The 27954-nt window shown below is 46.7% G+C and overlaps 1 protein-coding gene across 1 annotated transcript; it reads right to left on the bottom strand.

Moving 5' to 3' along the window:
- On the bottom strand, positions 1-27954 carry LOC141054859 (uncharacterized). Its single transcript, XM_073551735.1, has 4 exons — positions 27756-27954; positions 16383-16509; positions 16221-16298; positions 1-3894 (listed from the first exon to the last, which is right to left on the bottom strand). Exons 1-4 carry the CDS (start codon positions 27915-27917, stop codon positions 1151-1153), a joined length of 3111 nt encoding a protein of 1036 aa, XP_073407836.1. The 5' UTR covers positions 27918-27954; the 3' UTR covers positions 1-1150.

The raw sequence follows: 27954 nt of genomic DNA, 5'->3' as shown, positions 1-27954 counted from the left end.
TTGTGGATTACTTTTATTTTGATGGCAGTCACACCGCAGTAAAATTCAGACATTTCTTATGCTTTGCTACATTTGCACAATATTGATGTGGCGGTCTCCGCGGAGTGGGCTCTCTCCGTGTTTGCGGGGTTTCCTCCCACACTCCGACATAAAGAGGTTAAGTGTCTACAAGTGACTAAAACCAGGCAGACTGCGCTCCCCTCTGTGGGCAGAGACTACTGGGAATGGCGACAATGGCTGAAGAATATGTTGGCGCCACGGATGGGAGATACAGAAATGAGGACTTATCCACAGACCTGCGGAGGGAGGCTTCGTTTTCTGGAGCGGTTCTCATTTGCTCCATTTTTGGGTCCGTTTGCCTTTTTGCTCAGTTTTTTCTTACAGCCGGCACCATGAGGGATGAATAATGTGACTGTTTTGTCGTACAGGTCAGTACAGACTTGGGGACGACAACAAATATTATAATAAGCCCCCTCTCACTATATAATACCCTGACTACTGACGGTGGAGGCGCCCTGGGTCGGCGCTCGCTCTCATCCTGGGCATTGCAGTGTGAACATGGCTAAATATTACTGCGCCAGCGCTGGAGGTTGTGGAACGTTGCTTCAGCCCTCGATGTGCACTCACCTTACGGGGACGCAAAGATTGTTTTATGTCAGACGTGTGATTTATGAATCTGCTACAATGGGAAGAGATAAGAATGAAAGGGTTCTTTACAGTTAGAGCCATCAGACTGTGAATTGCCCGATCACAAGCGCTAGTAATGGCGACACCAGAGTGACAGCTGTGATACTTCAATAAGCAATGCATTGCGGGTAATATATAATCTAGCGCTAGGTATATAGTATAATTGGTGGAGACGGGATGAACTTGATGGACTGATCCAAGTCTGTACAGGTGCCGCGACTCGACGTATCGGCAGTATTAATAACTTCAGAGTTGCTGTGAGACCAAGTCCCGGGATCTCCACTTCCAGATTTCACAATTACCTTATATAAGTACAAAAATAGAGATTTCCATAAAATGTGGAGAAGCGCAGTGGCTCTATGTTACAACACAAGCTATAAGCAGCGACGAAACCAGAGGGGCAGACAGCGGGGGCCATTGTGGTGACCTTCAGTCCTTATGACGGGCGTCAGCTCTTGGGCCCTCAGACTTTCTTTCGCATGTGGATAAGCTCATGCTTCTTCAGCTTTGTACGGTCGATAAACCTCTTCTCACACATGGTGCACCCAAAGGGCCGCTCCCCCGTATGCATCTTCTCATGGCGCTTCACGTGCGCCTGCTGGGTGAACTTCTTTTCACAAAAGGAACACGAGAAGGGCTTCTCCCCGGTGTGAATCAGCTGGTGGTGGCGGAATGTGGAGCGATCGGTGAACCTCTTCCCGCACTCGCCACACTTGAAGGGCTTCTCATCTGTGTGTACCCGCTGGTGCCTGACCAGCGCCGAGTTCTGCCCAAAACATTTACCACACTCAGAACAAGGGTAAGGTTTCTCCTTTGTGTGCTGCCTCATGTGAATTTTCAGGTATCCACCATCTCGGAAGGATTTCCCACATTCTTTGCAGGAGAAGGGGCGCTCTCCGGTGTGTACGGAGCGGTGCTGGAGCAAGTTGAAATGGCGGGTGAAGGTTTTCCCGCAATCTTTACACCTGAATGGCTCAATCCCTTCCAGCAGTCTTTTGCGCTTCTTCTTCAAACGTAAAACACATTTCTTCTCCCCGTCCACTCCAGGATCTTCAGGACTCATCACGTGCAGTGCCAGACGTTTGCCACATTTAATGCAGTCTTTTTCTGACGTGTGACTCTCAGCGGACAAGCTACGTTTGGGGTCACTGATGTTTATATGGGTGGAATCCATGGTGAGAGCAGCTTTAGGACAGCCTGGTGTCTTCTGAAGCACGCTGAGGCTGCTTTTGGCTGGTCTCACCTTCTGATTGGAGCTTGATGGTTGGTTCCTTTGCTTTGGTATAAACCATTCACCACACTTTCTACAGATCTTGTTCTCCTTGCTGTCCACATTCTTTCCTGGCTGCTCAGAACAACATTTAGAGGCAACTTTATCCTTTGAGCTGATTCTGCTCCAGGTAAGATCCAGAGCTGAGGTATCAATAGTGGATGTGTGGGTGGTTGAGGATCCGGTGAAAGACTTTAGTTTGAGATCCAGTTTGAGTCTATTACATTTGCTGCATACATCCGTGTGGTGTTGAGCTGTGTGTGGAGGCTTCTTGTACTGACCACCAGCAGTGATGAGACTTCTCGGATCCTCTGTGGTTTTGTCTTTTGTCTCATCTTTGTGTTGCCTTTCCCTCTTCTCAGTTGATGAGATTTCAGTATTTGGTTGTGCAAGAGAACACACAGAGATCTTCTGACTGTGATTCACTGGTGACGGCAACTCACCAGAGCCATGAGCTGTTGTGAGGGACAGCGGACAGAAGGTCTGGACAGGAGCAGTTATGCGAGACAATGGAGGGATGGTGTGGTCAGGAGCAGTTTTGGGGGACAGAGGAGGAATGGTTTGGGCAGGAGAGGAAGTGAAGGAAAGAGGAGGAATGGTTTTGGCAGGAGCGGTTGTGAGGGACAGCGGATGGGTGGTCTGGGCAGAAGAGGTGGCAGAGCTGCGGCTTGTGTGATGACCACACGTTCTGCACATGTGCGCGACAGACCTCTCTATGTTCTCCTTCTGATGGACGGTGAGCTTTGACCAGTGTGTGATTTTACCACACTTGGAACAAGAATAAGATTTAATGAGCCCGGGCACATGGCGGCTTACTGGAGATTTTGCTTGTGCTGATGTTGAGCATGTGTCTACTTTGATGTCTTTGAGCTTCGCGTTGAGAAGGCGTACGTTCACAACCTTATTTATCTCCATGCTTTGCAGCTCATGTTTCCGCTTTTTGGTTGGAGACAACGCTTTCAGCTCTGGAGCTCGCTGAGATGTTCCCGATCTTTCGACGATCGTTTCTTTTCTGCGTTTCCCAACGTCTGGATGGGAGCTCTTTGTTACTTTCTTAGTTCCTTCCACAGTTTTAAGGAGGGCACTTGCTATGTCATCTTCTACAGAAACTGCAGAGCTGCATTTCTTTTTGTCCTTCTCATTCACAGAGTAGCATATGGGAAGATGTGTGCTTTGGAGCTTCACTTCACCACCCTGATTTTCCACGAAGCGCTCTTCGTCATGGTGGTCAATGAGAATCATGGTGACCACCTCACTGAACTTCACATGTCTGTCTTTCTTATGGTGGGACACTTTCTTCTTTGAAGAGGGAGACCTTTTTTCTTTCTTCACACGTTTGTTTTTTGGAGTTGCCCTCTTGCTGGGGTTCTCATTGTTGGCTTGCCACGGAATTTTGGAGGTCTCGGTTATAGTAAGGTCTTTGTAATCAGCAGCATCGTTACTGACCGCTGCATTTAAGCCATTTTCTTCATGAGAGCAACTCATGGTGGATCGTTCATGAAAACCTCCCATTGCTGCTTCACATTGTTTTGTGTCTGCTCTGAACTTTGCGCTTCTTGTGTCCACAGCTTTCTCCATAGGATGAGAAGATTGTGCCGCCATCCCATCATCAGAACCAAGATTTTTGCCAGCAGCCTCATCTGGTGGGTCTCCTGCAGGGTCCAGTGAGGAGCAGGTAGAGAGGTTGGAGGTTGTTTTTTCTGGGGAGGTTTGGATTTGATATTCTCCACTTTCCGTGGTGTCCTCAGATCTCCTGGATATCTGACGACAGGAGCGACTAACACGTCTCTTCCTTTTCTTGTCTTTCTTGATCCATCGGATGGGGTTCACTCGGGGGTAACGTCTCTGCCTCCTCACCTCACATCCTCTGCTCGAGGTGACACCACAGCTCTCCGGGAAATAAGATCCGTCCTTCACACTCTTCTCGGGCCAAAAACCTTCAGAAAATGAAAAACAGAAGAGACTTAATGGAATGTGGAAAACAGTCCTGCCCACCATATATATACTGTATATGCACCAGCAGAATAGTGAGTGCAGCTCTGGAGTATAATACAGGATGTAACTCAGGATCAGTAATGTAATGTATGTACACAGTGACTGCACCAGCAGAATAGTGAGTGCAGCTCTGGGGTATAATACAGGAGGTAACTCAGGATCAGTAATGTAATGTATGTACACAGTGACTGCACCAGCAGAATAGTGAGTGCAGCTCTGGGGTATAATACAGGAGGTAACTCAGGATCAGTAATGTAATGTATGTACACAGTGACTGCACCAGCAGAATAGTGAGTGCAGCTCTGGAGTATAATACAGGATGTAACTCAGGATCAGTAATGTAATGTATGTACACAGTGACTGCACCAGCAGAATAGTGAGTGCAGCTCTGGAGTATAATACAGGATGTAACTCAGGATCAGTAATGTAATGTATGTACACAGTGACTGCACCAGCAGAATAGTGAGTGCAGCTCTGGGGTATAATACAGGAGGTAACTCAGGATCAGTAATGTATGTACACAGTGACTGCACCAGCAGAATATTGCGTACAGCTCTGGAGTATAATACAGGGTATAACTCAGGATCAGTAATGTAATGTATGTACACAGTGACTGCACCAGCAGAATAGTGAGTGCAGCTCTGGAGTATAATACAGGATGTAACTCAGGATCAGTAATGTAATGTATGTACACAGTGACTGCATCAGCAGAATAGTGAGTGCAGCTCTGGGGTATAATACAGGATGTAACTCAGGATCAGTAATGTATGTACACAGTGACTGCACCAGCAGAATAGTGAGTGCAGCTCTGGAGTATAATACAGGATGTAACTCAGGATCAGTAATGTAATGTATGTACACAGTGACTGCACCAGCAGAATATTGAGTGCAGCTCTGGAGTATAATACAGGAGGTAACTCAGGATCAGTAATGTAATGTATGTACACAGTGACTGCACCAGCAGAATAGTGAGTGCAGCTCTGGAGTATAATACACGATGTAACTCAGGATCAGTAATGTATATACACAGTGACTGCACCAGCAGAATAGTGAGTGCAGCTCTGGAGTATAATACAGGATGTAACTCTGGATCAGTAATGTATGTACACAGTGACTGCACCAGCAGAATATTGCGTGCAGCTCTGGGGTATAATACAGGATGTAACTCAGGATCAGTAATGTAATGTATGTACACAGTGACTGCACCAGCAGAATATTGAGTGCAGCTCTGGGGTATAATACAGGAGGTAACTCAGGATCAGTAATGTAATGTATGTACACAGTGACTGCACCAGCAGAATAGTGAGTGCAGCTCTGGGGTATAATACAGGATGTAACTCAGGATCAGTAATGTATGTACAAAGTGACTGCACCAGCAGAATAGTGAGTGCAGCTCTAGGGTATAATACAGTATGTAACTCAGGATCAGTAATGTAATGTATGTACACAGTGACTGCACCAGCAGAATAGTGAGTGCAGCTCTGGGGTATAATACAGGATGTAACTCGGGATCAGTAATGTAATGTATGTACACAGTGACTGCACCAGCAGAATAGTGAGTGCAGCTCTGGGGTATAATACAGGATGTAACTCAGGATCAGTAATGTATGTACACCGTGACTGCACCAGCAGAATACTGAGTGCAGCTCTGGAGTATAATACAGGAGGTAACTCAGGATCAGTAATGTAATGTATGTACACAGTGACTGCACCAGCAGAATAGTGAGTGCAGCTCTGGGGTATAATACAGGAGGTAACTCAGGATCAGTAATGTAATGTATGTACACAGTGACTGCACCAGCAGAATACTGAGTGCAGCTCTGGAGTATAATACAGGAGGTAACTCAGGATCAGTAATGTAATGTATGCACACAGTGACTGCACCAGCAGAATAGTGAGCGCAGCTCTGGAGTAGAATACAGGAGGTAACTCAGGATCAGTAATGTAATGTATGTACACAGTGACTGCATCAGCAGAATAGTGAGTGCAGCTCTGGGGTATAATACAGGATGTAACTCAGGATCAGTAATGTAATGTATGTACACAGTGACTGCACCAGCAGAATATTGAGTGCAGCTCTGGAGTATAATACAGGATATAACTCAGGATCAGTAATGTAATGTATGTACACAGTGACTGCACCAGCAGAATAGTGAGTGCAGCTCTGGAGTATAATACACGATGTAACTCAGGATCAGTAATGTAATGTATATACACAGTGACTGCACCAGCAGAATAGTGAGTGCAGCTCTGGAGTATAATACAGGATGTAACTCAGGATCAGTAATGTATGTACACAGTGACTGCACCAGCAGAATATTGAGTGCAGCTCTGGGGTATAATACAGGATGTAACTCAGGATCAGTAACGTAATGTATGTACACAGTGACTGCACCAGCAGAATATTGAGTGCAGCTCTGGGGTATAATACAGGATGTAACTCAGGATGAGTAACGTAATGTATGTACACAGTGACTGCACCAGCAGAATATTGAGTGCAGCTCTGGGGTATAATACAGGAGGTAACTCAGGATCAGTAATGTAATGTATGTACACAGTGACTGCACCAGCAGAATAGTGAGTGCAGCTCTGGGGTATAATACAGGATGTAACTCAGGATCAGTAATGTATGTACAAAGTGACTGCACCAGCAGAATAGTGAGTGCAGCTCTAGGGTATAATACAGTATGTAACTCAGGATCAGTAATGTAATGTATGTACACAGTGACTGCACCAGCAGAATAGTGAGTGCAGCTCTGGGGTATAATACAGGATGTAACTCGGGATCAGTAATGTAATGTATGTACACAGTGACTGCACCAGCAGAATAGTGAGTGCAGCTCTGGGGTATAATACAGGAGGTAACTCAGGATCAGTAATGTATGTACACAGTGACTGCACCAGCAGAATATTGCGTACAGCTCTGGAGTATAATACAGGGTATAACTCAGGATCAGTAATGTAATGTATGTACACAGTGACTGCACCAGCAGAATAGTGAGTGCAGCTCTGGAGTATAATACAGGATGTAACTCAGGATCAGTAATGTAATGTATGTACACAGTGACTGCATCAGCAGAATAGTGAGTGCAGCTCTGGGGTATAATACAGGATGTAACTCAGGATCAGTAATGTATGTACACAGTGACTGCACCAGCAGAATAGTGAGTGCAGCTCTGGAGTATAATACAGGATGTAACTCAGGATCAGTAATGTAATGTATGTACACAGTGACTGCACCAGCAGAATATTGAGTGCAGCTCTGGAGTATAATACAGGAGGTAACTCAGGATCAGTAATGTAATGTATGTACACAGTGACTGCACCAGCAGAATAGTGAGTGCAGCTCTGGAGTATAATACACGATGTAACTCAGGATCAGTAATGTATATACACAGTGACTGCACCAGCAGAATAGTGAGTGCAGCTCTGGAGTATAATACAGGAGGTAACTCAGGATCAGTAATGTAATGTATGCACACAGTGACTGCACCAGCAGAATAGTGAGCGCAGCTCTGGAGTAGAATACAGGAGGTAACTCAGGATCAGTAATGTAATGTATGTACACAGTGACTGCATCAGCAGAATAGTGAGTGCAGCTCTGGGGTATAATACAGGATGTAACTCAGGATCAGTAATGTAATGTATGTACACAGTGACTGCACCAGCAGAATATTGAGTGCAGCTCTGGAGTATAATACAGGATATAACTCAGGATCAGTAATGTAATGTATGTACACAGTGACTGCACCAGCAGAATAGTGAGTGCAGCTCTGGAGTATAATACACGATGTAACTCAGGATCAGTAATGTAATGTATATACACAGTGACTGCACCAGCAGAATAGTGAGTGCAGCTCTGGAGTATAATACAGGATGTAACTCAGGATCAGTAATGTATGTACACAGTGACTGCACCAGCAGAATATTGCGTGCAGCTCTGGGGTATAATACAGGATGTAACTCAGGATCAGTAACGTAATGTATGTACACAGTGACTGCACCAGCAGAATATTGAGTGCAGCTCTGGGGTATAATACAGGAGGTAACTCAGGATCAGTAATGTAATGTATGTACACAGTGACTGCACCAGCAGAATAGTGAGTGCAGCTCTGGGGTATAATACAGGATGTAACTCAGGATCAGTAATGTATGTACAAAGTGACTGCACCAGCAGAATAGTGAGTGCAGCTCTAGGGTATAATACAGTATGTAACTCAGGATCAGTAATGTAATGTATGTACACAGTGACTGCACCAGCAGAATAGTGAGTGCAGCTCTGGGGTATAATACAGGATGTTACTCGGGATCAGTAATGTAATGTATGTACACAGTGACTGCACCAGCAGAATAGTGAGTGCAGCTCTGGGGTATAATACAGGATGTAACTCAGGATCAGTAATGTAATGTATGTACACAGTGACTGCACCAGCAGAATAGTGAGTGCAGCTCTGGGGTATAATACAGGATGTAACTCAGGATCAGTAATGTATGTACACCGTGACTGCACCAGCAGAATACTGAGTGCAGCTCTGGAGTATAATACAGGAGGTAACTCAGGATCAGTAATGTAATGTATGTACACAGTGACTGCAGCAGCAGAATAGTGAGTGCAGCTCTGGGGTATAATACTGGAGGTAACTCAGGATCAGTAATGTAATGTATGTACACAGTGACTGCACCAGCAGAATACTGAGTGCAGCTCTGGAGTATAATACAGGAGGTAACTCAGGATCAGTAATGTAATGTATGCACACAGTGACTGCACCAGCAGAATAGTGAGCGCAGCTCTGGAGTAGAATACAGGAGGTAACTCAGGATCAGTAATGTAATGTATGTACACAGTGACTGCATCAGCAGAATAGTGAGTGCAGCTCTGGGGTATAATACAGGATGTAACTCAGGATCAGTAATGTAATGTATGTACACAGTGACTGCACCAGCAGAATAGTGAGTGCAGCTCTGGGGTATAATACAGGATGTAACTCAGGATCAGTAATGTAATGTATGTACACAGTGACTGCACCAGCAGAATAGTGAGTGCAGCTCTGGGGTATAATACAATATGTAACTCAGGATCAGTAATGTAATGTATGTACACAGTGACTGCACCAGCAGAATAGTGAGTGCAGCTCTGGGGTATAATACAGGATGTAACTCAGGATCAGTAATGTATGTACACCGTGACTGCACCAGCAGAATACTGAGTGCAGCTCTGGAGTATAATACAGGAGGTAACTCAGGATCAGTAATGTAATGTATGTACACAGTGACTGCACCAGCAGAATAGTGAGTGCAGCTCTGGGGTATAATACTGGAGGTAACTCAGGATCAGTAATGTAATGTATGTACACAGTGACTGCACCAGCAGAATACTGAGTGCAGCTCTGGAGTATAATACAGGAGGTAACTCAGGATCAGTAATGTAATGTATGCACACAGTGACTGCACCAGCAGAATAGTGAGCGCAGCTCTGGAGTAGAATACAGGAGGTAACTCAGGATCAGTAATGTAATGTATGTACACAGTGACTGCATCAGCAGAATAGTGAGTGCAGCTCTGGGGTATAATACAGGATGTAACTCAGGATCAGTAATGTAATGTATGTACACAGTGACTGCACCAGCAGAATAGTGAGTGCAGCTCTGGGGTATAATACAGGATGTAACTCAGGATCAGTAATGTAATGTATGTACACAGTGACTGCACCAGCAGAATAGTGAGTGCAGCTCTGGGGTATAATACAGGATGTAACTCAGGATCAGTAATGTAATATGTTATGAATGGGTCACCGAGGAGGAAAAAATAAACAACAAGCTAAGTCTCAGAAAACCAGAGAAGTTGGCAACTATGCAAATTGCAGATCCCTGAACTTAACCGCACAACTAGCAGCAGTCGTGGAGCGTGCCTACGTTGGTCCTAGACACCTCGTCACAACCGGAGAGCTACATAAGCCTAAAGCAGGAAAAGAGGAAAACTAACTGCCCCAGAGCAGACCCCAAAGGAAAGACAGCCCCCCACATGTATTGACAGTGAAACAAGATGAAATTACAAACAAAGGCAGGAAAATAGGCTGAGCAAACGATGGGGCCAAACTAACTAAACAGGACAGGACAGAAAAGGAAAGACACTGTCTGCAATCTGCCAAAAAAAAACCTACAAAAATATTGTCCAACACTTCTGATAACAAAATTAACCCTGAAGTCACTAGACTTCTAAACCTGTATCAGCACTCTGAAATATTCTGAGACAGAGCAAAAAGAGGCCAATCTAATAAAGGACAAAAAGCAGATTGGCAAATACTGATTAATAGGAGTGGAATTTCAGCATAGCCCAAGCAGGGGCAGGCTGACCACACAAGAAACTGAACTGACCAACAAGCGCAAGTGTGAACAATAGCAAAAAACAAACTTAACTTGAGAAGACTGGAAGAGAGCTGAAGTCCAGGACCTGAGAAGCAGACTGAATCACCAGCACCCGGATAGGGCGTCGGCTGTCTTATATCCAGTCTGATACTCCAGAGATCCAATCTTCCTCATCAGGTGGCAGATCACTACCACTTAAGCCAACCTCACTACCTCCTGTCACCACCAGAGGGAGAACGGGAGTGGAACTCTCAACTGGTGGAGCCGAAAATGAGTTCATGACAGTACCCCCCCCTTGAGGAGGGGTCACCGAACCCTCATCCATGCCACCAGTCCGATCTGGATGGGCCCGGTGAAAAGCACAAACCAATTTATTGGCATGAATATCAGAGGCAGAGACCCAAGAATTATCCTCCTGGCCATAACCCTTCCATTTGACCAAATACTGGAGTCTCCGTCTAACCAAACGAGAATCCAATATTTTCTCTACCTCATATTCCACATTGCCTTTAACCAATACAGGGTCAGGAGGTGCCACCACAGGAACTACTGGCTTAACAAACCTCTTCAACAGTGACTTGTGAAATACTTTATGGATTTTGAACGTAACTGGAAGAGCCAATCGAAAAGAAACAGGATTAAGAATCTCCAAAATCTTATAAGGTCCAATAAATCTTGGCTTAAATTTTGGAGATGCCTCCTTCATAGGAATATTCTTAGATGACAACCAAACCATATCACCCACTTTAAACCGAGGACCAATGGTCCTACGCCGGTTGGAAAAACGCTGGGCCTATTCCTGAGAGAGTGACAACTTATCCACCACTTGGTCCCATATCTGCTGCATTCTCACAACCACAGTGTCCACACCTGGGCAGGACGAAGATTCCACGTGCCCTGAAGAGAATCGAGGATGAAACCCAAAATTACAGAAAAAGGGTGACATCAGAGTGGCAGAACTAGCTCTATTGTTCAGCGCAAATTCGGCCAAGGGCAAAAATGAGACCCAATCATCTTGATCAGCAGATATAAAACATCTTAAATAAGACTCCAGGGTCTGGTTTGTTCTGTCAGTCTGCCCATTGGTCTGGGGATGAAACGCGGAGAAGGATAACTGAATTCCCAGATTGGAACAAAAGGCTTTCCAGAATCTGGAAACAAACTGGACCCCTCTATCGGACACAATGTTCTCAGGAATCCCATGTAACCGAACCATCTGTTGTAAAAACAAGGGCACCAACTCAGCGGAAGATGGCAACTTTGGGAGTGGTACAAGATGGACAAATCGAAAATCTAACACAAATCACCCAGATAACAGTCATTCTCTGAGAAACAGGAAGATCAGAAATAAAATCCATTGAGATATGGGTCCATGGCCTCTTGGGAACCGGCAGGGGCATCAGCAACCCACTAGAACGAGAACCGGGTTTAGACCGAGAACAAGTCCCACAGACAGGACTGTACAAAATTCCTGACATCACAAGATAAGGCAGGCCACCAAAAGGACCGACTCACCAAATCTCTGGTACCAAAAATACCTGGATGACCAGCCAATGCGGAGCAATGGACTTCAGACATCACTCTCTTTCTCCACTGGTCAGGAACATACAATCTTCCCATAGGGCAACGCTCAGGTTTATCCTCCTGAAATTCCTCCAGGGCGCGTCTCAAATCGGGCGAAATGGCAGAAAGAACTACCCCTTCACCTAGGATGGTAGTAGGCTCGGTCACATTAAGAGAATCAGCAAAGAAACTCCTAGAAAGGGAGTCTGCCTTAACATTCTTAGTGCCCGGAAGAAAAGAGACCACAAAATTAAAACGCGTGAAAAACAAGGCCCATCTAGCCTGTGTAGGATTCAAGCGTTTGGCCGACTCCAGATAAATCAAGATTCTTGTGATCAGTGAGGACCACAAATTGATGTCTAGCTCCCTCCAACCAATGTCTCCACTCCTCAAATGCCCACTTCATGGCCAACAATTCCCGATTCCCCACGTCATAGTTGCGTTCAGATGGGGAGAACTTTCGAGAAAAGAAGGCACAGGGATTCATCTTAGAAGTCACAGGGTCTTTTTGGGACGAAACAGCTCCTCCACCAATCTCAGAAGCGTCCACCTCCACTTGAAATGGAAGTGAGACATCAGGTTGCCGTAAAACTGGAGCTGAAGTAAATCTCCGCTTAAGCTCCTGAAATGCTGAGACAGCCTCAGGAGACCAATTCAACACATCAGCTCCCATCTTGGTCAGATCAGTCAGTGGTTTGACAATACTAGAAAAATTACCTATAAATTTACGATAGAAATTAGCAAAACCCAAAAACTTCTGGAGAGCCTTCAAAGAAGTAGGCTGAACCCAATCATAAATGGCCTGTACCTTGGCCGGGTCCATTTCAATAGTCGATGGAGACAAGATAAATCCCAAAAATGAAATCCTCTGTACACCAAAGAGGCATTTCGATCCCTTAACAAACAGGGAATTCTCCCTCAAAATCCGGAACACAGTCCGGACGTGTTCCACATGGGAATCCCAATCACTAGAAAAGACCAAAATATCATCCAGATAGATGATCAAAAACTTATCCACAAAGTCCCGGAAAATATCATTCATAAAGGACTGGAAGACAGAAGGGGCATTAGAGAGCCCAAAAGGCATCACCAGGTACTCAAAATGTCCCTCCGGAGTATTAAACGCCGTCTTCCATTCATCCCCGTGCTTGATGCAAATAAGATTATATACCCCCCTGAGGTCAAACTTAGTAAACCAGCAGGCACTCTTAACTCTGGAGAGTAAATCAGACATCAGAGGTAACGGGTACTGATATTTAACCGTCATCTTGTTAAGGGAACGAATCAATACACGGTCTTAATGAACCATCTTTCTTGGCCACAAAAAAAAACAAACAAAAAAAAAAAACAGCGCCTAATGGTGACGAGGATGGTCTAATATGACCCTTCTCCAACGACTCCTTAATATAGGATCGCATAGCCTCGTGCTCGGGTACAGATAAGTTGAAAAGCCGACCCTTGGGAAATTTACACCCAGGCATCAACTCAATTGCACAGTCATAACTCCTATGAGGGGGTAAAGACGCAGACTTACTCTCACTAAAAACATCAAAAAAATCAGCCAGATAATCAGGAACATCATGAGACTGAGGAGAGGTGGAGAAAACAGGAGCGTCCCTAAGAACACACTGACAACCCCAACTCACCACAGACACAGATTTCCAATCCAAAACTGGGTTATGAGTTTGCAACCAGGGAAACCCCAGAACAATAGTATCATGCAAATTATGCAGAACCAAAAATTTACAATTTTCTTGGTGGTCTGGGGCGACCCGCATTATCATCTGGGTCCAAAACTGAGGTTTATTCTCCGCCAAAGGAGTGGCATCAATACCCCTCAAAGGGATAGGCGTCCGCAGACGTGTCATGGATAAACCACAACATTTAGCAAAGTCCAAATCCCTCAGATTCAGAGCTGCTCCTGAATCCACAAAAGCCTTAGTGGAAAATGTGGACAAGGAGCAGATCAGAGTAATTGCCAAAAGGAACTTAGGTTGTACACTGCCCACAGCAAATGTGTGTGCAAAACGTTTCTCTCGTTTAGGGCAGACAGAAATAGTATGAGAGGCGTATCCACAGAAAAAACACAGATTATTACGCCTTCTAAATGCATGACGTTGCTCCCTAGACAAAACCCCATCACATTGCATAGGTTCAGACATTTGTTCAAAAGGTGGCAACACCTCCCGTGTAGTTTTACGTTCACGTAAACGCCGATCAACTTGAATGGCTAATGACAGAGCCATCCAGACCAGAGGGAACAGGAAATCCCACCATAACATCTTTTACGGTCTCTGACAAACCCTTCCGAAAGAGAGCTGCCAATGCACTATCATTCCATGTAGTAAGGACCGCCCACTTTTGGAATTTGACAGTACAACTCTGCAGGATCCTGACCCTGGTTTAATGCCAACAGGGTTCTCTCAGCTTGATCAACGGCATTAGGTTCATCATACAACAACCCCAAGGCCTGAAAAAATGCATCCACATTAGTCAGAATAGGATTTTCAGGTGTCAGAGAAAAGGCCCAATCTTGGGGATCGCCGCGCAGCAAGGAGAAGACAATTCTAACCTGCTGCACAGAGCTCCCCGATGAGTTAGGCTTCAAGGCCAGAAATAATTTACAATTATTCTTAAAATTCAGAAATTTAGACCGATCCCCAGAAAACACATCAGGAGTAGGAATCCTGGGTTCAGCAGCATGTGACTGAATAAGGTAGGTGGAAATTCCCTGCACTTCAGCAGCGAGCTGCTCCACACGATCAGACAATTGCTTAATCCCCATTAGAAAAAAAAAATCCTCCCACGACCCCAGAGAAAGAGAGGAAAAAATACATTAAAAAATAAAAAATTCTGACCCTTTTTTTTTTTTCTCTTTTCTTTAACAATTCTTTCCTGCTTTTGAGTACCCTAGAATCTGCGGTATGGCTGGTGATTCTGTTATGAATGGGTCACCGAGGAGGAAAAAATAAACAGCAAGCTAAGTCTCAGAAAACCAGAGACGTTGGTAACTATGCAGATTGCAGATCCCTGAACTTAACCGCACAACTAGCAGCAGTCGTGGAGCGTTCCTACGTTGGTCCTAGACGCCTCGTCACAACCGGAGAGCTACATAAGCCTAAAGCAGGAAAAGAGGAAAACTAACTGCCCCAGAGCAGACCCCAAAGGAAAGACAGCCCCCACATGTATTGACGGTGAAACAAGATGAAATTACAAACAAAGGCAGGAAAATAGGCTGAGCAAACGATAGGGCCCCCGGCTAACTAAACAGGACAGGAAAGGAAAGACACTGTCTGCAATCTGCCAAAAAAAAAAAAAAAACTACAAAAATATTGTCCAACACGTCTGATAACAAAATTAACCCTGAAGTCACTAGACTTCTCCCACTATATCAGCACTCTGAAATATTCTGAGACAGAGCAAAAAAGAGGCCAATCTAATAAGTAACAAAAAGCAGATTGGCAAATACTGATTAATAGGAGCGGAAATTCAGCATAGCCCCAGCAGGGGCAGTCTGACCACACAAGAAACTGAACTAACCAACAAGCGCAAGTGTGAACAATAGCAAAAAACAAACTTAACTTGAGAAGACTGGAAGAGAGCTGAAGTCCAAGACCTGAGAAGCAGACAGAATCACCAGCACCCGGATAGGGCGTCGGCTGTCTTATATCCAGTCTGATACTCCAGAGATCCAATCGTTATCTTCCTCATCAGGTGGTAGATCACTACCACTTAAACCAACCGCACTACCTCCTGTCACCACCAGAGGGAGAACGGAAGGAGAACTCTCAACTGGTGGAGCAGAAAATGAGCTCATAACAGTATGTACAGTGACTGCACCAGCAGAATAGTGAGTGCAGCTCTGGAGTATAATACAGGATGTAACTCAGGATCAGTAATGTATGTACACAGTGACTGCACCAGCAGAATAGTGAGTGCAGCTCTGGGGTATAATACAGGATGTAACTCAGGATCAGTAATGTAATGTATGTACAAAGTGACTGCAGCAGCAGAATAGTGAGTGCGACTCTGGGGTATAATACAGGATGTAACTCAGGATCAGTAATGTATGTACACAGTGACTGCACCAGCAGAACAGTGAGTGCGGCTCTGGGGTATAATACAGGATATAACTCAGGATCAGTAATGTAATGTATGTACACAGTGACTGCACCAGCAGAATAGTGAGTGCAGCTCTGGGGTATAATACAGGATGTAACTCAGGATCAGTAATGTAATGTATGTACACAGTGACTGCACCAGCAGAATAGTGAGTGCGGCTCTGGGGTATATTGTGGGAGTTGACACTGCAGTGATAAGCAGGAGCATTACTCTGGTACCTGTGCAGTCGCGCTCGCTCTTGCTCTGGACGTACGGCTCAAATCCTAGTTCAATGTTCAGGATGATGTCAGGACGATCTGCAGGAAATACACAGGGGTCAGTGGTGAGACGGCGATCCCCCCTACTCCAGCTCAGGCTCCATTATCTGTGCGGTCACTCACTCAGGGACAGGATCATCTGGTAGTTGTCATTCATCACCTCCTTATAGAGCGTCTTCTGCTCCTCATCCAGCAACTCCCATTCTCCTCTCGTGAAATAAATGGCGACGTCCTCAAATGTCACAAGAGCCTAAAAGAAAGATCATGTCACCGAGGGTCCGGAGCCCGACTGCGGAGTGTAACCCAGAGTACAACACAAGCTACATCATATCACTGATGGGGGCCGTGAGAAGAGGAGGGGTCAGCATGGGGGGGGGGGTCAGTGTGAAGAGGAGGGGTCAGCACGGGGGGGGGTCAGTGTGAAGAGGAGGGGCCAGCATGGGGGGGGGGGGGTCAGTGTAAAGAGGAAGGGACAGCATGGGGGGGTCAGTGTGAAGAGGAGGGGCCAGCATGGGGGGGGGTCAGTGTAAAGGGGAGGGGCCAGCATGGGGAGGCATCGTGAAGAGGAGAGGGGCAGTGTGAAAATGAGGGGTCAGGAGGGGGGGGGGGGGGCAGTGTAAAGAGGAGGAGCCAGCAATGGGCTGTCCATTGTGAAGAAGGGGGTGTGAAGAGGGGGGCCAACATGACAATGAGGGGCTAGCATGGGGGGCAGCGTGAAGAGGAGGACAGTGTGTCAGAGTGAAGAGGAGGAGCCAACATGGGGGTAAGGCTTATTTAAGGCACAGTATGGAGGTTACTTTTACTTATGAGCATTATAATGACACTTCTTATTGAGGGCACCGTGCTGGGCTGTGCTGCAGAAGACCGGAGAGAAGAGCAGTCTGCAGAGGAGCTTTGAGTGTAAAAAGTCACCCTGGCGTCAGGACCAGATATAGGAGAAAAGGATGATAACGGCTCCAGAGGAGACGCCACCTCTAAGGTACCTGGGCATAAGAAGGCATTTACACTGGACAGTCAAAGCCTTTAAACGACCATCATTACATGAAGCCAATCAGCAGTCGTTATATATTCTGATGAGACAGGCCGACCGCACCGTCATGTACACAGAATGATCGCTGATATGATCATCCTGTGCACACGAATGCAGCACCAGAACCACCATCATTTATGCACTGATGGTGGATCTTGTGATTCCTGTACTGAAGGTGATCTGGTGCTGTATTCATGCACTGATGGTGGTTCTGATGCTGTATTCATGCACTGAAGGTGATCTGGTGCTGTATTCATGCACTGATGGTGGTTCTGATGCTGTATTCATGCACTGATGTGGTTCTGGTGCTGTATTCATGCTCTGATGGAAGTTCTGGTGCTGTATTCATGCAATGATGGTGGTTCTGGTGCTGCATTCATGCAATGATGGAGGTTCTGGTGCTGCATTCATGCACTGATGGTAGTTCTGGTGCTGTATTCATGCACTGATGGTGGTTCTGGTGCTGTATTCATGCACTGATGGTGGTTCTGGTGCTGTATTCATGCACTGATGGTGGTTCTGGTGCTGTATTCATGCACTGATGGTGGTTCTGGTGCTGTATTCATGCACTGATGGTGGTTCTGGTGCTGTATTCATGCACTGATGGTGGTTCTGATGCTGTATTCATGCACTGATGGTGGTTCTGATGCTGTATTCATGCACTGATGGTGGTTCTGGTGCTGTATTCATGCAATGATGGTGGTTCTGGTGCTGCATTCATGCAATGATGGAGGTTCTGGTGCTGCATTCATGCACTGATGGTAGTTCTGGTGCTGCATTCATGCACTGATGGTGGTTCTGATGCTGTATTCATGCACTGATGTGGTTCTGGTGCTGTATTCATGCTCTGATGGAAGTTCTGGTGCTGTATTCATGCAATGATGGTGGTTCTGGTGCTGCATTCATGCAATGATGGAGGTTCTGGTGCTGCATTCATGCACTGATGGTAGTTCTGGTGCTGTATTCATGCACTGATGGTGGTTCTGGTGCTGTATTCATGCACTGATGGTGGTTCTGGTGCTGTATTCATGCACTGATGGTGGTTCTGGTGCTGTATTCATGCACTGATGGTGGTTCTGGTGCTGTATTCATGCACTGATGGTGGTTCTGGTGCTGTATTCATGCACTGATGGTGGTTCTGGTGCTGTATTCATGCACTGATGGTGGTTCTGATGCTGTATTCATGCTCTGATGGTGGTTCTGGTGCTGTATTCATGCAATGATGGTGGTTCTGGTGCTGCATTCATGCACTGATGGTAGTTCTGGTGCTGTATTCATGCACTGATGGTGGTTCTGGTGCTGTATTCATGCACTGATGGTGGTTCTGGTGCTGTATTCATGCACTGATGGTGGTTCTGATGCTGTATTCATGCACTGATGGTTGTTCTGATGCTGTATTCATGCACTGATGGTGGTTCTGATGCTGTATTCATGCACTGATGGTGGTTCTGATGCTGTATCCATGCACTGATGGTGGTTCTGATGCTGTATTCATGCACTGATGGTGGTTCTGGTGCTGTATTCATGCACTGATGGTGGTTCTGGTGCTGTATTCATGCACTGATGGTGGTTCTGGTGCTGTATTCATGCACTGATGGTGGTTCTGGTGCTGTATTCATGCACTGATGGTGGTTCTGGTGCTGTATTCATGCACTGATGGTAGTTCTGGTGCTGTATTCATGCACTGATGGTGGTTCTGGTGCTGTATTCATGCACTGATGGTGGTTCTGGTGCTGTATTCATGCACTGATGGTGGTTCTGGTGCTGTATTCATGTATTGATGGTGGTTCTGGTGCTGTATTCATGCTCTGATGGTAGTTCTGGTGCTGTATTCATGCACTGATGGTGGTTCTGAGGCTGTATTCATGCACTGATGGTGGTTCTGAGGCTGTATTCATGCACTGATGGTTCTGATGCTGTATTCATGCACTGATGGTGGTTCTGGTGCTGTATTCATGCACTGATGGTAGTTCTGGTGCTGTATTCATGCACTGATGGTAGTTCTGATGCTGTATTCATGCTCTGATGGTAGTTCTGGTGCTGTATTCATGCTCTGATGGTGGTTCTGGTGCTGTATTCATGCACTGATGGTAATTCTGATGCTGTATTCATGCACTGATGGTGGTTCTGACGCTGTATTCATGCACTGATGGTAGTTCTGATGCTGTATTGATGCACTGATGGTAGTTCTGATGCTGTATTGATGCACTGATGGTAGTTCTGGTGCTGTATTCATGCTCTGATGGTAGTTCTGGTGCTGTATTCATGCTCTGATGGTGGTTCTGGTGCTGTATTCATGCACTGATGGTGGTTCTGATGCTGTATTCATGCACTGATGGTGGTTCTGATGCTGTATTCATGCACTGATGGTGGTTCTGATGCTGTATTCATGCACTGATGGTAGTTCTGGTGCTGTATTCATGCTCTGATGGTAGTTCTGATGCTGTATTCATGCACTGATGGTAGTTCTGATGCAGTATTCATGTACTGATGGTAGTTCTGATGCTGTATTCATGTACTGATGGTAGTTCTGATGCTGTATTCATGCTCTGATGATGGTTCTATTGCTCAATTCATGTACCGATTGTGTTTTTGGTGCTCTGTTTATGTACTATTTGTTGTTCTGGTGCTCTATTCATGTAGTAATGGTGTCCTGGTGATTTATTCATGTACGGATGGTGGTTCTGGTGCTGCATACATATACTTTTGGTGATGTATTGCTATACTGATGGTGGTTCTGTTGCTCTATTCATGCATTGACGATGGTTCTGGTCCTGTAGTAATACACAGATCATGGCTCTGTTGATGTCAGTATGTACTAATGGTGGTTATGGTGCTCTGATGGTAGTTCTGGTGCTGTATTCATGCACATGTTGGTTCTGGTCCTCTATTCATTCTTCGGTGGTGGTTCTGGTGCTGTATCTATGTATTGGAGGCTCTGGTACTCTATTCATATACTGACGGAGGTTCTGTTGATGTATTCATGCACAGATGGTAGTTCTGGGGATATACTGATGTGGTTCTGCTGATGTCTTCATGTACAGTTGCTGGTTCTGGCGATGTATATATGCTTCGATGGTGGTCTGGTGCTTTATTCATGTTTTGACAGTGATTCTGGTACCCAATTCATTCCCGGATGTCAGTTGTGGTGCACTACTCAAGGACTTATAGTGGGTCTGGTGATGCTTTTCTCAGCTGCTGTTTTTTCTGTACTGACAGTGGTTCTGGTGATGCATTCATGTACTGATAGCGGTTCTAGTGCTGTATTCATGTACTGATGGTGTTTCTGATGATGTATTCATGTACTTAGGCTTAAACTAAATCATTATAAGGTCTAACGTGCTGTCTGTTGCAACTTGCTCTGTCAAGTGCTTCAGTGTTAATGATGAAAAAAACTCTCCCAAACATCTTCGGTGGCAGATTATCCCTTAACAGAAAAAAAAGGATCTACAGGATGAAATTGAACATGAGGGATCTTCATTAGTGATGAGCGAGTATACTCGTTGCTCGCGTGAGCTCTGAGTATTTTGGCGTGCTCGGAGATTTAGTTTCTGTGGCCACAGCTGCATGATTTGTGGCTACTTCACAGCTTGAATACATGTGGGAATGCCTGCTTGTTAGGGAATTCCCACATGTATTCAGGCTGTCTAGCAGCCGCAAATCATGCAGCTGTGGCCACAGAAAGTAAATCTCCGAGCACGCCAAATACTCAAAGACCACCAGAGCATACTTGCTCATGACTAATCATCTAACCCAACATCACCAATCAGATGCCCCCATACACTGTAAACGGCTGGCCAAACCAGTCACTATTGGTGGGTATGGTCAACAGTCTACGTACTAACAGTTATGGGCTCTTAGGGCCTGTACACATCTCGCCTGTTAGATGCCTGCGAAGCCCTCAAGCTTTACCAATGATATCTTTAGAATGTGCTGGCGCTTTTTGTTCTTTTTGGCCCTTTGTTCCAACATATTTTGGCCGCCAACTTTTATTTAAATTCTACAGAATAAGCTCGTGAGCAGCTTCCAAGCAGAAACTGCCCGAGAGAGGGCCAGTCAGCACCCGTTACCTGCATCGGCCACAAACGGCGGCTCCTGTTTACATGGCAGGGTAAATTCCCATTGTTTAGCGCTTATTTTGCTCTTTTTCAAGGGGTTACAGTGCGGACAAACCTGAAAAAGACATTGTGTGCACAAACCCTTGTGTGACTTACGAGAAGGGGGCGAGACCACTTTAACGCCTTCCCGATCTGTGACGCCACGTAGGCGTCATGAAAGTCGGTGCCAATCCGACCTGTGACGCCTATGTAGCATCATGTCGAGATCGCGTTCCTGCGGTTCAGGTGACCAGGGTCACTGAAATGTCACACCACCCCGCAGGTACAGGAGGACCTGCACGGGGGGGGCTTTGCCCCACCGTGGCCACGTTCGCTCTGATAGGCTCTTGAAAGTGAAACAGCCAATCAGAGCAATTGTAATATTTCACTAATGAAACTTGGTGGAATATTACAATCCAGCCATGGCCGATGCTGCAATATCATCGGCCATGGCTGGAGACCGCGATCTGCCGCCACCATCAGTATTCCTCCCCTCCGTCCTGTCCTCCGCTCCCCCCACCGTCCCGATTCCACCCCCTCCCCCTCTGTACCTTCCGGTGTCCCTCCGTCTTCAGGCCCTCACCATTGGGCGCCGCCATCTTCTTCCGGTAAAAAAAAATGGTGGGAGCATGCGCAGTGCGCCCACAGAGATCTGCCAGCAGGTACCTGGCAGATTCCATTCATTCATTCCAGGTACATTTTGATCACAGTGATCAAAATAAAAAAAATAGCAAATAAACCCCCCCTTTATCATCCCCTAAGATAGGGAAAAATAATAAAATAAAAAAAAATGTATTTATTTTCATTTTTACATTAGGGTTAGAGTTAGAATTAGGGTTCGGATTAGGGGTGTGTTGGGATTAGGGTTAGGCTTGTGGTTAGGGGTGTATTGGGGGTTAGGGTTATGGTTAGGGTTGGGATTAGGGTTAGGGGTGTGTTGGAGTTAGGGTTGTGGTTAGGGGTGTGTTGAGGTTAGGGTTGGAGTTAGAATTGAGGGGTTTCCACTGTTTAGGCACATCAGGGGGTCTCCAAATGCGACATGGTGCCACCATTGATTCCAGCCAATTTTGAGTTCAAAAAGTCACACGGTGCTCCCTTCCTTCCGAGCTCCGACATGTGCCCAAAGAGTAGTCCCCCCCCACATTTGGGGTACCAGCGTACTCAGGACAAACTGGACAACAACTTTTGGGGTCCAATTTTTCCTGTTAGCATTGGGAAAATAAAACATTGCGGGCTAAAACATGTTTGTGCAAAAAAGATTTTTTATTTTCTCTGCCCTGCGTTATAAACTTTAGTGAAGCACCTGGGGGTTCAAAGTGCTCACCACACATCTAGATAAGTTCCTTGGGGGGTCTCGTTTCCAAAATGGGGTCACTTGAGGGGGAGCTCCAATGTTTAGGCACATCAGGGGCTCTCCAAACACCACATGGTGTCGCTAACGATTGGAGGTAATTTTCCATTCAAAAAGTCAAACGGCGCTCCTTCCCTTCCGAGCCCTGCCGTGCGCCCAAACAGTGGTTTATGACCACATATGAGGTATCGGTGTACTCAGGAGAAATTGTCCAACACATTTTAGGATCCATTTTATCCTGACGCCCATGTGAAAATGAAAAAATTGATGCTAAAAGAAAATTTTTGTTGAAAAAATTAAAATGTCAATTTTTTCCTTCGACGTTGCTTTAGTTCCTGTGAAACAGCTGAAGGGTTAATAATCTTCTTGAATGTAGTTTTGAGTAGCTTGAGGGGTGCAGTTTTTAGAATGGTGTCACTTTTGGGTATTTTCTGCCATATAGACCCCTCAAAGTGACTTCAAATGTGAGGTGGTCCCTAAAAAAGTGGTTTTGTAAATTTTGTTGCAAAAATGAGAAATCGCTGGTCAACTTTTAACCCTTACTAGCTGAAGAGCCCGGCGCTGCCTGAGCCTAGTAACCAACCTCCTGTATGATACTGACTGCTGAGCCGCGTATCTAATCCCATCCTGTGTGATACTGACTGCCGAGCCGTGTATCTAATCCCATCCTGTGTGATACTGACTGCCGAGCCGTGTATCTAATCCCCTCCTGTGTGATACTGACTGCCGAGCCGTCTATCTAATCCCATCCTGTGTGATACTGACTGCTGAGCCGTGTATCTAATCCTCTCCTGTGTGATACTGACTGCTGAGCCATATATCTAATCCCATCCTGTGTGATACTGACTGCTGAGCCGTGTATCTAATCCCATCCTGTGTGATACTGACTGCTGAGCCGTGTATCTAATCCTATCCTGTGTGATACTGACTGCTGAGCCGTATATCTAATCCTCTCCTGTGTGATACTGACTGCTGAGCCGTGTATCTAACAGACCCCTGCAGTCTGTGTCAGAGGGTGGTCTGTGTCGGCGCGGTAATAAATTGTGTTATTTCCAGCTTTACAGAAGGACGATAACACCACCGAAATTATGAGAATAATAAGTCTCAGTTACCACAACTGTCTACAAAGAAAACTGTTGCTGATAGCAGCCAATCACAAGCTCAGCTTTCATCTTTTAAACAGCTCTGGGACAGCGTGGCGAGTTTTGTGTTTGGACTTTTATGTGGCGAGGTTGGTGTGTGGTGAAATGTGTGCTGAGGGTGGTATATGTGATGAAGCACGTGGCAGTGTGTGGCGCATTTTGTGTGTGGTCATATCCCCGTGTGTGGTGAGTCTCCCATGTCAGGGCCCCACCTTAGCAGCTGTACAGTATATACTCTTTGGCGCCATCGCTCATTCTTTACGTCCCCCTTGTTCACATCTGGCAGCTGTCAATTTGCCTCCAACACTTTTCCTTTCACTTTTTCCCCCATTATGTAGAAAGGGGCAAAATTGTTTGGTGAATTGGAACGCGCGGGGTTAAAATTTCGCCTCACAACATAGCTTAGGACGCTCTGGGGGTCCAGACGTGTGACTGTGCCAAATTTTGTGGCTGTAGCTGTGACGGTGCGGATGCCAATCCCGGACACACACACACTGAGCTTTATATATTAGATAACTTCCTAACAAAAAATAAATTATGTTTCCAAACTTGTGCTGATGTAAAGTAGACAGGTGGGAAATGTTCACCCTGTAACAAGGCTGGTACCCAAACCGAAGCAAAGGTCAAAAAGATCAGTGCAAGGCAGACAGAATTCACTGCAAAAGCCGCAGCAAAAGAATTCAACCATCCATATAGTATACAGCTTTACTGATAAGGACAACAGTAGAAACCTCGATCCAGAGAGAGGTGACAGCGCTCAGCCAAAGGCCAGGAGTCCGGCTTCTACCCTCTCAGTCATGGACAGGAGTCCGGCTTCTACCCTCTCAGTCATGGACAGGAGTCCGGCTTCTACCCTCTCAGTCATGGACAGGAGTCCGGCTTCTACCCTCTCAGTCATGGACAGGAGTCCGGCTTCTACCCTCTCAGTCATGGACAGGAGTCCGGCTTCTACCCTCTCAGTCATGGACAGGAGTCCGGCTTCTACCCTCTCAGTCATGGACAGGAGTCCGGCTTCTACCTTCTCAGTCATGGACAGGAGTCCGGCTTCTACCTTCTCAGTCATGGACAGGAGTCCGGCTTCTACACTCTCAGTCATGGACAGGAGTCCGGCTTCTACACTCTCAGTCATGGACAGGAGTCCGGCTTCTACCCTCTCAGTCATGGACAGGAGTCCGGCTTCTACCCTCTCAGTCATGGACAGGAGTCCGGCTTCTACACTCTCAGTCATGGACAGGAGTCCGGCTTCTACCCTCTCAGTCATGGACAGGAGTCCGGCTTCTGTCAAGGCAACTGTTAGGTGGATTCATAACTGGCTTAGTGATCGGACCCAAAGAGTGGTCGTAAATGGCTGCACATCCAGTTGGAAGAATGTCTCAAGTGGGGTACCACAGGGCTCTGTCCTGGGCCCTGTATTGTTCAACATCTTTATCAACGATTTAGATGAAGGAATTGAGGGTAAACTGATTAAATTTGCAGATGACACAAAGCTAGGAGGGATAGCTAATACTAGAGAAGAGAGAGAGAGGATTCAAAAAGATATAAATAAACTGGAGAAGTGGGCAGCAACTAACAGAATGGTTTTTAACAGGGAGAAATGCAAAGTACTACATCTGGGCAATAAAAATGAAAAAAGCATATACAGAATGGGAGGAATAGGACTAAGTGACAGCACATGTGAAAAAGACTTGGGTATACTAATAGATCACAGACTGAATATGAGTCAACAGTGTGATGCAGCAGCAAAAAAGGCAAATGCAATTCTAGGATGTATTAACAGAAGCATACAGTCTAGATCACGTGAAGTCATTATTTCCCTCTACTCCTCTTTGGTCAGACCTCATCTGGAATATTGTGTCCAGTTTTGGGCACCACATTTTAAAAAAGACATCAACAAACTGGAGCAAGTTCAGAAAAGAGCGACCAGAATGGTGACCGGTCTGCAAACCCTGTCTTATGAGGAAAGGTTGCAGGATTTGGGAATGTTTAGTTTGCAAAAGAGAAGACTGAGAGGAGACTTAATAGCTGTCTACAAATATCTAAAGGGCTGTCACATTGTAGAAGGATCAACTTTATTCTCATTTGCACAAGGAAAGACTAGAAGCAATGGGATGAAGCTGAATGGGAGGAGACACAGATTAGATATTAGAAAAAACTTTTTGACAGTTAGAGTGATCAATGAGTGGAACAGGCTGCCACGAGAAGTGGTGAGTTCTCCTTCAATGGAAGTCTTCAAACAGAGGCTGGACAGACATCTGACTGGGATGATTTAGCGAATCCTGCTTTGAGCAGGGGGTTGGACCAGATGGCCCAGGAGGTCCCCCTTCCAACTCTACGATTCTATGATTCTACCCTCTCAGTCATGGACAGGAGTCCGGCTTCTACACTCTCAGTCATGGACAGGAGTCCGGCTTCTACCCTCTCAGTCATGGACAGGAGTCCGGCTTCTACCCTCTCAGTCATGGACAGGAGTCCGGCTTCTACACTCTCAGTCATTACACACAAAAGTGCAAATGGCAAAGAGGAGACCACAACAGTCACCCTGAAGACAAGGGCGATGCTGGAGTCACAGAAGGCTGGATCCCAAGACACGAGCGTACCGCAACAAGAGCGTGTGACTGTAATGTGCTGCTCGCCTGAAAACATTCCTGGGACACAGTGGTGCCACCACCCCAACGCGCGTTACGGTGCCGTGCCTTCCTTCGGGACTCCCTGGGTCTCTGTGTGGCTCCACCTTTGCCTGACCACTGTCACCTCTCTGTAGATCTATGTTTTTAGGTTTTTACTATTGTCTTTTTCAATAAAACTTTATACATTAATTTTTTAATTCTTTTGGTGCGTTTTTTCTTTGGATTTTTATGTGGGAAATGTTATTTATTAACTATTTGGTGTCACATAACTCTCTAGTTTAACAGAATAAAAATTCAAAATTTGAAAATTGCGTCGCCCCCTCGTCCCGACGTCACCCGAGCGTCGCCCCCTCGTCCCGACGTCACCCGAGCGTCGCCCCCTCGTCCCGACGTCACCCGAGCGTCGCCCCCTCGTCCCGACGTCACCCCCTCGTCCCGAAGTCACCCGAGCGTCGCCCCCTCGTCCCGACCTCACCAGAGCGTCGCCCCCTCGTCCCGACCTCACCCGAGCGTCGCCCCCTCGTCCTGATGTCACCCGAGCGTCGCCCCCTCGTCCTGATGTCACCGGAGCGTCGCCCCCTCGTCCTGATGTCACCCGAGCGTCGCCCCCTCGTCCTGATGTCACCGGAGCGTCGCCCCCTCGTCCTGATGTCACCCGAGCGTCGCCCCCTCGTCCTGATGTCACCCGAGCGTCGCCCCCTCGTCCCGATGTCACCGGAGCGTCGCCCCCTCGTCCTGATGTCACCGGAGCGTCGCCCCCTCGTCCTGATGTCACCGGAGCGTCGCCCCCTCGTCCTGATGTCACCCGAGCGTCGCCCCCTCGTCCTGATGTCACCCGAGCGTCGCCCCCTCGTCCTGATGTCACCCGAGCGTCGCCCCCTCGTCCTGATGTCACCGGAGCGTCGCCCCCTCGTCCTGATGTCACCCGAGCGTCGCCCCCTCGTCCTGATGTCACCGGAGCGTCGCCCCCTCGTCCTGATGTCACCGGAGCGTCGCCCCCTCGTCCTGATGTCACCCGAGCGTCGCCCCCTCGTCCTGATGTCACCCGAGCGTCGCCCCCTCGTCCTGATGTCACCGGAGCGTCGCCCCCTCGTCCTGATGTCACCCGAGCGTCGCCCCCTCGTCCTGATGTCACCGGAGCGTCAGGCCCAGAGTGACGTCATTTGGCTGCTGAGGTTACAGTCGCGTGTTCGGACTGTCCGCTCCGGACTCGGGGCCGCATGAGCGCAGTTCTCGCTCCTCTCCTCACCTGCTCCATTGCGGCGCTCCACTCAGCCTCAGCAACAACCACTTCCTGTGGAGACGGCGCTGCTCCCCGGGGCATGCTGGGAGATGAAGTCTTAAGATCTGTCATGGAGAAAAAGGCTGAAACTGACGGAACTACATCTCCCAGACAAACCCGCGACAGCATCCAGGAAGAGACAGACGACACCACAGTGCGGCTGCGC

The sequence above is a fragment of the Dendrobates tinctorius genome, unplaced genomic scaffold, assembly GCF_039654945.1.
Source record: "Dendrobates tinctorius isolate UK_male_01 unplaced genomic scaffold, ASM3965494v1 ptg000179l, whole genome shotgun sequence".
NCBI lineage: Eukaryota > Metazoa > Chordata > Amphibia > Anura > Dendrobatidae > Dendrobates > Dendrobates tinctorius.
Note: the sequence above shows the minus strand (reverse complement) of the source record. Positions and strands in the feature narration are given on the sequence as shown.